This window comes from Oncorhynchus nerka, linkage group LG14 (genome assembly GCF_034236695.1).
Source record: "Oncorhynchus nerka isolate Pitt River linkage group LG14, Oner_Uvic_2.0, whole genome shotgun sequence".
NCBI lineage: Eukaryota > Metazoa > Chordata > Actinopteri > Salmoniformes > Salmonidae > Oncorhynchus > Oncorhynchus nerka.
Window position 1 is genome coordinate 64,947,151 of NC_088409.1, and position 11,162 is coordinate 64,958,312.

Genomic DNA, 11,162 nt, shown 5'->3' on the forward strand with positions numbered 1-11,162 from the left:
TACACGTATGGACACCCTGTACCTGGAAAAGCAGAGGGAGAGTTGTGCCGACATTTACTGTACAATATAATGATACCAATAATAATTGATGAGAAAAATCAACAAGGAGATCCTGATTATACACACCCCTGTCACAAAGAGTCAATAGAGGTCTGTATGCTTTCCTGAAGAAACTATCATCAGTATAATTGTTTTAACCAACATATTACATTTGAATGTGATGTGGTTAATTAAATCAGTTCTTAATGTCTGTGGTTTTGCTTGCTTTTCCCAGATGGACCAAACTGGCTGTGCTTCTCATTGTCACGAACCTTGCCGAAGATGGTGCCTCTTCCTGTTCGGGCGGTGCTCGGCGGTCGTCGTCGCCGGCCTATTAGCTGCCATCGATTCCCTTTCCGTTTGTTTTGGGTAATTGGGTACACCTGTTTTGTATTAAGGTTTGTTTGTAGGGTATTTAAGGGCACTAGGCCCGCTGGGTATTTGTGCGGGCTTGTTTGTGTTACTCTGGGTTTGATGGTGTGAGTTATTCATGTATTTATTCTCCGGACTATTTTGTCCTGTTAGGACTGGCAACTTATATACGCCCTGTGTGTTGGCGTGACTGTTTTTGTTGCGCTGGGGAATAAATGTGAAAGAAAGACTGAACCCTGCTCTCTGCGCCTGATTCCACCCACCACTCCTAGTTGATCGTAACACTCATGTCTTCAACATGTCCATTTTCACAAAGAATGCTGGAGAGAAAATTCTCATAGACAGGTTTAGTTTTAATGCAAAAGTAGAGGAGGAGGGGACAGGCAAGTCATTTATCACAAACATTTGGAGATGTGACAACATTTGTCTGAAGTCAAATGAAAGCTGTTTTTTTTTGTCTTTAGTGTGAATGACATAATATCAATATTGCATGTTTAATTAGATCATGAAGACCTGTGTGTTTGACCTTCTGTGCTACATCATGTGAAATTAAGCTGTTTTTATCCATTTCTTCGGTTTGTAATCATGTTTTTAATATTTTGAATAAACTGCAATGGAATTCAGTTGCTGCATTGTGAACTGTCATTGTGCATCATGGTGGCATGTATTCTTGTTAAATAGACCATCCTATTCTCATTTGTTTTCCTTTGACAGGTATTACACGGTCAGAGGAAAAACACATAGCGCTCTCCTATGTGATTGGAAAACTCACGTTTGTCGACACGCCCAAAATCTATGAGCATGGATCAATTATCGAGGGCAAGGTAAGTCCAGATCCAGTGTTACTGTTCCTTGTACTTTGTTGAATTGTGGATGCCATTTGTTCTTTGACATTCCTGTTTACTTAACTACTAATGGTAGGTAACAGTGACAAACAGATGTAGCATGACATTACTCCTTTTTTCCTCAGATAAACGTTGTTCACTTCAACAACACACCTATCTCTGACATGTTAGTCTACCTGTTGGAGAAGAAAGGCTGGTCCTCACATCATCTCCAGAACCTAACCACGGACAGTCATGGTATTGCCAGTTTCTCCCTCAACACAACCACTATGCCCATAGAGGATATTAACCTCATAGTAAGTATGATTCCTTCTAGGTTTGAAAGACTCTGAGACTCAGAAGATCCCAACTCAGAAGATCCCCCTTGACCCTACACTCCAGGGTCAAAAATGCTCTTGTGGAGATCAGAGAAGATTCCATTTGTATAACAAACAATATGGTGACACTTCCACCTATCCTATCATGGGGAAGGTGGCGATGTTGGCATATTGCTTATACCTGTCAAATAAAATATTATATAAAATAAAAAATAAACTAATCCTCTTAGATCTCCACAAGTGTAATGGCATAGGGTCTAAGGGTCGATTTGGGATTCGTTAGACTTTTTCTTCCCTCTGTTGATTTCCAGGTTAGCAACACACCAGAAGTGGAGAACACTAGATACATGGTCCCCTATTTCAACAGGGGGCACCACGTACTCTCACTGATCCAGCCCACTGCCCCTCACAGTAAAACATCCAGCTCTCTGGCTATTCAGAAGACGGAGAAACCACTGGCATGTGGGGAGGAAGTGTCAATCACCATCCAGTATGCTATCGTAGGGGAGACCGTCCCAAAGCGCTCCGTGGATGTCATCTACCTGGTGAGTAGATCCAGAAACAAGTTGTGACAAGCTGCAAACCCAGGGTGCATCCGAAATGGCACCCTATTCCATAGTGCACTGTTTTGAACAGGGTCATTTCAGACATAGTCCCAGCCTCTCACCTTTAAAGGAAGGATGTCCCTATACAACACCAATACTCCTCATCATCTCCTTATTCCTGACTTGATGGGAAAACTGTTTTTCCCTCCTCCAGGCCTTATCCAGAGGGGCGATACTTCAGCATGGACATATGAAGGTTACTGTACAGCAGGGGAGTCCTGGTGAGGATGATTTATTAAGTAATTATGGACCTGGGAGGTGCTTGATGACAATGACAGTGTGAAATGCTCTTACGTTGCAGTAACTGAGGGTGAAGTCACCTTGAAGTTGGCAGTGGTTCCAGAGATTGCGCCGTGTATAATAAGGTGTATAATGGTATAATGTGTATAAGGTGTATAATAAGGTGTATAATGCCTCCCGAGTGGTGCAGTGGTCTAAGACACTGCATCGCAGTGTTAGCTGTGCCACTAGAGATTCTGGGTTCGAGACCAGGCTCTGTCGCGACCGGGAGACCCATGGGGCGGTGCACAATTGGCCCAGCGTCTTCCGGGTTAGGGAGGGTTTGACCGGCAGGGATGTCCTTGTCCCATCGCGTACTAGCGACTCCTGTGGCGGGCTGGGCGCAGTGCATGCTGACACGGGTCGCCAGGTATACAGTGTTTCCTCCGATACATTGGTGCGGCTGGCTTCCGGGTTAAGTGGGCATTGTGTCAAGGAGCAGTATGGCTTGGTTGGATTGTGTTTCGGAGAATGCACGGCTCTAGACCTTCACCTCTCTGAGTCCGTACCGGAGTTGCAGCCCCCGTACTGACTCGATTCTGTAACTACCAATTGGATACCACGAAATTGGAGAGAAAAAGGATTTTACATTTTTTTAAAGTAAAGGTGTATCATGTACACTTACAGTGGGGCAAATAAATTCATAAAAAATCCTACAATGTGATTTTCTGGATTTTTTTCTTCTCATTTTGTCTGTCATAGTTGAAGTGTAACTATGATGAAAATTACAGGCCTCTCATCTTTTTAAGTGGGAGAACTTGCACAATTGGTGGCTGACTAAATACTTTTTTGCCCCACTGTATGTATGTCCTGTGTGCCAGGTGTTTGTGGAGTTCTCACCCTCAAAAGCAGTCCCAGGGGAGGAGACCACCCTGCAGGTCTCGGCCCAGCCCGGCTCCCTCTGTGGCCTCAGTGCTGTGGACAAGAGTGTTCACATCATGGAACCAGGGAAGAGGCTGGATGCTGACAAGGTAACAGAGCTCACTGAAGTGAATGTCAACAGTCATACCACCATATAAACAAGCTTTTGTGGTGCTGGCCACAACAACCAGCTTCAGGGGAATTAGAAGTGACTACAACAGACTTGGAGTGGGTCTGTTCTCAGTGGGCCATTTGGTGTACTTTCATAGGTAATTGGCACTCATTCCCTGCAATACATTTCCTTAACTGGCTAAACTTACCACAAGGCAAATGTTTTGAGTACATTATCCCACACAGCTAAAAGGAAGCAAGGTAATGATCGGTTTAGGACGTCAAGTTGAAGCTTATAGAGACCCCAACTGATGTTATGAACGATCTTCAGATACAAGCATCATGAAACCTCTTAACACAATAAATTAATTTGACTTGGTGAAAATCAATTTTTTGGAACTAAGTTGCTTACCACTTTTTCCATGTGGTTTCTTCCTTTACAGACTCCCATCAAATCATGACCTCTTCCTAAATAATTGGTCAAATTAATCATTTTGTGTGTGGTTTCCTAGAAACAAAGGTGTCTAAAATTACTCCATTTGGCTCAACTTGCCCCAGTCTCCCCTATGCCTTCGTAGGGAAAAGGTCCTCAGAGCTGTTTAGATTTAAGCTTAAATACATAAAAATACAAATAAATAGTGTTCAAAGAATATGTAAAGTCATACTCCATTGTTCTCTATGGGACACTTAGATGCATTCTGTTTGAACTCTGACTTCTTTATTACAGGGAATCTGGAACACTAGACATTCCCCTTACAGTCCCAGACACCATCACCACCTGGGAGACAGAGGCATTCTGCCTGGCCCCTGGCGGCTTCGGTCTGGCTCCTCCTGTGGAGATCACTGTCTTCCAGCCTTTCTTCCTAGAGCTCACCCTGCCCTACTCCATCATCCGTGGAGAGCATTTTGAGCTGAAGGCCACTGTGTTCAACTACCTGTCCAAATGCATCATGGTACGGCACTGCATCATGATCGCTTCTTGAGTTGTTTCATGAGTTTCTCGAGTTGTATAAAATGTTGTGTTTTGTTGCAGTTTGCCTAGTCAGTGTTTATTTATTTTTTATTACACCCAGTGTATCAGTCTTGGGTTTTCCATGTTCTCTTACAAGTGTTCCTCTTGGGCAGGTTTCTGTGACTCCGGCTCCTTCCTTAGACTACACTCTCACACCCCTGAATGATGATCAGAAAGACCTTCAGTTGGACAATGGCACCCTCTGTCCTGGGTAAGTCACCAGTCTCCATTCAACTGTTCAAACAGCAGAATGGATGTTAACCTGAGTTGTGTACTCTCAGTCACCGTATTGGATGGTGTGTAACCTGTGCTGCACTCGGTCTGTCAATGTGTGTGTAGGGGATTTTAACATCCAGAGCCTGTCCAGTCCCACGCTGTGTGTGACAATGAGATTGTGAAAGTAAAGGAGAGAGGACGCATCTACAAAGTCACACAGAGCCTGCTGGTGAAGGTATGTAGCCTATTGTTGTGGTGGAACTTAGTGTTAGGTAGCACATATACCATTTTGTGTAACTGTCTCTAACTGAAAAGTATCTCCCTCTCTATTCATCTCCTCCAATTCTCTCCTTTCTCTCCTCTCTCTGTGCTCTATCACTCTCTCTCGGGCGGAGGGAACAGAGAAGACCGACACCTACAACTGGTTGCTGTGTAAATGCATGAACGTTGAATGTTCACTTTTATTGAACTGATCATCTCCATTCATCTTATCATCTTTGTCCACTGGAGAAACTCTGACAGAGGAGGTGGAACTGCAACTCGCCAAGAATGTGGTGGATGGATCTGATTGAATTTCTCTCTCGGTCCTGGGTAAAATAAACCCTTGTATTGTTTAGAGAGACATAGTGAGTTTAGAGAGGCGTAGTGGTGAGATAAGCCATGAGGTCAAAGGAATTGTACGTTCAGCTCCGAGACAGGATTGTGTCGAGGCAAAGATCTGGGGAAGGGTACCAAAAAATGTCTGCATTATTGAAGGTCCCCATCATTCTTAATACATGGAAGAAGTTTAGAACCACTAAGACTCTTCCTAGAGCTAGCTGCCCGGCCAAACTGAGCAATTGGGGCAGAAGGCTTTGGTCAGGGAGGTGACCAAGAACCCGATGGTCACTCTGACAGAGCTCCGGAGTTTGTCTGTGGAGAAGGACAACCATCTCTGCAGCACTCCTTGGCCTGAATGCCAAGCGTCACGTCTGGAGGAAACCTGGCACCATCCTTACAGTGAAGCATGGTGGTGGCAGCATCATACTGTGGGGAAGTTTTTCAGCGGCAGGGACTGGGAGCCTAGTCAGGATTGAGGGAAAGATGAATGGAGAGAGATCCTTGATGAAAACCTGCTCCAGTGCGCTCAGACCTCCGACTAGGGGGAAGGTTCACCTTCCAACAGGACAATGCCCCTAAGCACACAGCCAAAACAACGCAGGAGTGGCTTCGGGACAAGTCTCTGAGTCTCCTTCCAACCTGGCAGAGCTTGAGGGGATCTGCAGAGGAGAATGGGAGAAAGTCACCAAATACAGGTGTGCCAAGCTTGTAGCATCATACCCCAGAAGATTTGAGGTTGTAATCGCTGCCAAAGGTGCTTCAACAAAGTTCTGAGTAAAGGATCTGAATACTTATGTTAAATGTTTTTCATTTTAAAAACATTTGCAAAAAAATTCTAAACCTGTTATTGCTTTGTTATTAAAGGCCATTCTGTGTCGATTGATGATGGGAAAAAAAAACATTTAATCCATTTTTGAATAAGGCTATAACATAACAAAATGACAAATGTCAAGGGGTCTGAATACTTTTCGAATGCACTGTATACTCACGAATGAAAGTAGATTAAATGTCTTCCCATTACGGGACCTCCTATGTACGCACGTGCTCATGGGCCAAATCAAGTGTCGTGTCTTTACTATCATTTAATTGAAGTTTTATATTTATCAAAGATTCTCTGTAATTAGTATTACGCGATCAACTTATTAATCATGTAACTGTAATTAACTAGGAAGTCGGGGCACCAAGGAAAAATATTCAGATTACAAAGTTATCATTTCTTAAAATAACTTTTCAGATATTTTATCTGATCAATTAGTCTTCGAATTAATAAATTATTTACTTTACCTCACGTTAGTCTCATTACAAACGTCGTAATTGTTGGTTATCTGCACGAACCCAGTCTTCACTATGAGTCATCCATACATCAATTGTCTTAGTGATAAATAAATAATTTAACTAAGTAATTCACAGAAATGCATAAACAAACAGTAAATATGGTTACAAGAAATGATAGAAGAATGTTAGACAAAAGGGGAAGTGGGGGTCGACTAAGAAGTCACTACAGAGTGATAATTATAACAATTGAAATGCTAATCCTTTGCACATGAAGGCTCTCTTATTCGGGAACAATTGCAATCAATATATATATTTACGCTCAGTTTGTCGTCTTGATCGCTGGTGAAAAGTTTGTTTCTGTTGGAGAGTTTCGTCCTCTCTCTCTCTCTTGGTTAGAGGGGATAGTTCAGTGACATTCATTCATTTGTTATAGAATGCATGTTTCGGCGGTTGTCGTTCTTCGCATTCAATAATACCGAATTCCGAGCTGCAGACTAATTGTTCTTATTCTGTCGGTATCGATAGTCTAAGAGTTTAACCACGTGGTGTGGTTAAAATATTCAGCAATGGTCTACAACCTTTGCCCTCTCCTAATGGAGAAAAACATGGTGTGGTTGATAATTTCTCAAGGTTGGGTTTTATTCGGAATTGCAGAAAAGGGCTGACCCAGGATGCCAGTGTAACGGATGTGAAACACTAGCCTAGTTAGCGGTGGTTCGCGCTAAATAGCGTTTCAATCGGTGACATCACTTGCTCTGAGACCTTGAAGTACTGGTTCCCCTTGCTCTGCATGGGCCGCGGCTTTTGTGGAGCGATGGGTAACGATGCTTCGTGGGTGACTGTTGTTGATGTCTGCAGAGGGTCCCTGGTTCGGGCGAGGGGACGGTCTGAAGTTATACTGTTACATTGATGCTGTTGACCCGGATCACTGGTTGCTGCGGAAAAGGAGGTCGTCAAAAGGGGGGTGAGTGTAACGGATGTGAAACGCTAGCTTAGTTAGCGGTGGTTCGCGCTAAATAGCGTTTCAATCGGTGACGTCACTTGCTCTGAGACCTTGAAGTAGTAGTTCCGCGTGCTCTACAAGGGCCGCGGCTTTTGTGGAGCGATGGGCAACGATGCTTCGAGGGTGACTGTTGATTTGCGCAGAGGGTTCCTGGTTCGCGCCCGGGTATGGGCGAAGGGACGGTCTAAAGTTATACTGTTACACCAGACCCTAACTGGGCTCAGGGGCGGTCCTCTGATTTAGTTCAAATCAAAAGGGAATTGTATTTTCCTTCATTAAACAGTCCAAAATCATATTACACAATTTTACAAACAGTATCATACTCACTCATTCATCTTATACAACAATTAGATGTAAACCTCATATCTGAGGCTATTATATAAACAGCGTTATGGTAATGTGGCCACACCGTCTCCCATGAGCTTCCCCAAGTTGTAACAAACGCACCAGTTCGTAGCTAGATTCTTCACCGATCTTTTATACTTTCTTCGGAACATGACATTTGTTCGTACCTCAAGTTCTGTGAGGTGGAAGGAATTCCTTTGTTCTCTATGAAAATTAGAAAATTAGCTCTCGCTATACTGTGTGGCCATGAGGAGATCCTCAGGAATTTACGACGTCTCTCTGACCACAGCTGTCCGGAGGAGAGGTGCTGGGTACCGGTGGGGGACATTCTGGACCCTTCACTCCTGAGAGACTTCCACCGCCACCACCCGGATCGCCCGGCGCCTCGCCCTCCGGGTCGCCCTCGAGGCCGGTGGCGGCGCGCTGCGGGAGCCGGGGGTTCTGTCACGACTCCCGCCAAAGTTGGCTCGGCGGTCGTCACCGGCCTACTAGCCGCCACCGATCCCTTTTCCTGTTTGTTTTGTCTTATTAGTTGCACTTGTGTCTAATTGTGTTTTCCTGATGTGGGCTGGGCTGTGGAGGCATACTGGAGGTCTGGAGTGTAGAGCTGACACAACCCTTCCTGGCTGGATGGCTATACCTGCCCTGCAAATGCAGGGCGCTGGCACAGGACGCACAGGGCTGTGCAGACTCACAGTACACAGAGCCGGCGCAGGATATCCTGGTCCATGGAGGTATACTGGAGACCAAGAGCGCTGAGCTGGCACCCTCCTTCTAGCGCACCCGGCTAGAAATGTGCACTGGAGACACCTTGCACATCTCTGCATAACATGGTGCCTGACCAGTTACACGCTCTCCACGGTAAGCACAATGAGTTGGCTCAGGTCTCCTACCTGACTTAGCCAATCTCCTCGTGTTCCCCCCCCAATTCTTTTTTTATTGGGGCTGCCTCTCGGGCTTCCGTGCTAGCCGTGTACCCATATATCGTCGCCGTTCCTCCAGTGCTCTCTCCACCTGCTTCCATGGCAGTGTCTTGTCCCCTGCCATTACCTCCTCCCAGGTCCAGGATGTTATACCGTCCAGTATTTCATCCCGAGTCCACGATTCCTCCTTATCACGCTGCTTGGTCCTTTTACGGTGGGTTATTCTGTCACGTTCGTTGAATGGAGGTGACCAAGGCGCAGCGTGATGTTACTTTTAATAAAGACGGACACTAAACAAACTATACAAAATAAAAAAACGAACGTGAAGCTATCATACAAAAGTGCAGACACAGGCAACTAGACAGACAATAACCCACCAATTACCCAAAGAATATGGCTGCCTAAATATGGTTCCCAATCAGAGACAACGATAAACAGCTGCCTCTGATTGAGAACCAATCCAGGCAACATAGACATACAAAACACCTAGATAGTAAACAACCCCATAAACATACAAAACCCCTAGACAGTGCAAAAACACATACATCACCCATGTCACACCCTGACCTAACCAAAATAATAAAGAAAACAAAGAATACTAAGGTCAGGACGTGACACATCTCTCTCACTAACTTTAAGCATGAGCTGTCAGAGCAGCTTACCGATCATTTTACCGGTACACAGCCCATCTGTAAATAGCCCACCCAACCCATCCCCATATTGTTATTTTTTGCCCTTTGCAACCCAGTATCTCTACTTGCTCATCATCTTCTGCACATCTATCACTCCAGTGTTAGTGTTAAATTGAATTGAAATTAGTTCACCAGTATGGCCTATTTATTGCCTTACCTCCCTAATCTTACTACATTTGCACACACTGAATACAGATTTTTCTATTGTGTTTTTGACTCTACGTTAGTTTATCCCATGTGTAACTCTGTTGTTTGTGTCGCACTGCTTTGCTTTATCTTGGCCATGTTGCACTGGCCTACTTGGTTAAATAAAGGTGAATTAAAAAGTCTGTTTACTTTACTCACTCTTATCTCACATAGCCCTGAGCTATCCCACCCAGACCCATCTACACTTTAATATTTAAGCCCACACATACAAATGGTCTTACACAAACCAATACATACATACATATTTAAACTGAGTGTGTACTAGACAAATAATCACACACACATTTGTTTAGAATATACATATGCAGTACATCAATCAACACTCACATTCTTGAGTAAAGAAATATACTTTTCACCAAACACATTCGCCTGCTCCTCTACCTCCACCGTACACGTGTACATATATATCTATAACGTATATGTACGTACAGTTGAAGTCGGAAGTTTAAATGTATTTGGCTAAGGTGTATGTAAACTCAGTTTTTCACAACTCCTGACATTTAATCTTAGTAGAAATTCCCTGTCTTAGGTCAGTTAGGACCACTTTATTTTAAGAATGTGAAATGTCAGAATAATAGTAGAGAGGATGATTTATTTCAGCTTTTATTTCTTTCATCACATTCCCACTGGGTCAGAATTTTACATATAGTGACACATGGACACAGTCATTAGGCCAATAGCTGCAAACAGTTTCTATTGGACAAATTCAGGTATGTTTATCCCTGTTTTGGTATGTTGATCCCAGTTTCGTTCCATTCCATTTGCTTTCGTTTAAAAAACGTTTTACAACAGAATCAGAGGAATGAATACACCCCTGGTCACGCGTGAACACAGTTCACATTCATAGCAGCCATGTTATATTCCTTCTTGCATGTATGCGCTCTCCTCTCACCTTTTCCCTTAGTTTGTGGATTTCAATGCACAACACATCAGCTGTATGTGACCAGGTGAAAAACCTTTCCAAGCCAAACCATGTCTTAACTGCTACACACAGCCTACATCGTTGTTCCCATATTAGCTAAAGTAACGTCATAGTCAACATAGCTAATAGAACTAATGTGTTCGTAAACCCGCTACAATCATGCAGTAACTTTACAGTGTATAGTCAGTTATCAGTTCAGCAGTTACACCTGTGCGCCCAGGTGGCAATAAATTAGTAAAACCAAAAGCTTACCTCGACTTGGAAGAGTTCCAGTGTTGTGTTGGATAGTCATAGCCAGCTAGCCACCATAGCATCCCTCTGAGGGTGTTTTGAGTAGGCTATACTAGCTAGCTGCATTTGCTTGCTAAGTAAGTGAAACCTACTTGCTTCTCCTTCATTTGATGAAGTTAATTTCTTCAAAACTGTTCAACTATTGTCTCTCTCTCTCTTTAAGTCTCTGATCCTTTGGTTGGGTCGACAACATGTCAGTTCCTGCTGCAAGAGCTCTGATAGGTTGGAGGACGTCCTCTGGAAGTTG

The 11,162-nt window shown here is 43.9% G+C and overlaps 1 protein-coding gene and 1 long non-coding RNA gene across 2 annotated transcripts; both read left to right on the forward strand.

Moving 5' to 3' along the window:
* The first annotated feature begins 701 nt into the window (after positions 1–701).
* Positions 702–1,588, forward strand: LOC115141256 (alpha-2-macroglobulin-like). Its single transcript, XM_029680009.2, has 3 exons — positions 702–794; positions 1,126–1,235; positions 1,382–1,588. The coding sequence occupies exons 1-3, from the start codon at positions 710–712 to the stop codon at positions 1,586–1,588; spliced, it is 402 nt and encodes a 133-aa protein (XP_029535869.2). The 5' UTR covers positions 702–709.
* A 310-nt stretch (positions 1,589–1,898) lies between these two features.
* LOC135559675 (uncharacterized) lies at positions 1,899–2,533 on the forward strand. The gene is made up of 3 exons (XR_010458512.1): positions 1,899–2,118; positions 2,333–2,399; positions 2,480–2,533. It is a non-coding gene; the product is annotated as an uncharacterized LOC135559675 (long non-coding RNA).
* Positions 2,534–11,162: the final 8,629 nt, after the last annotated feature.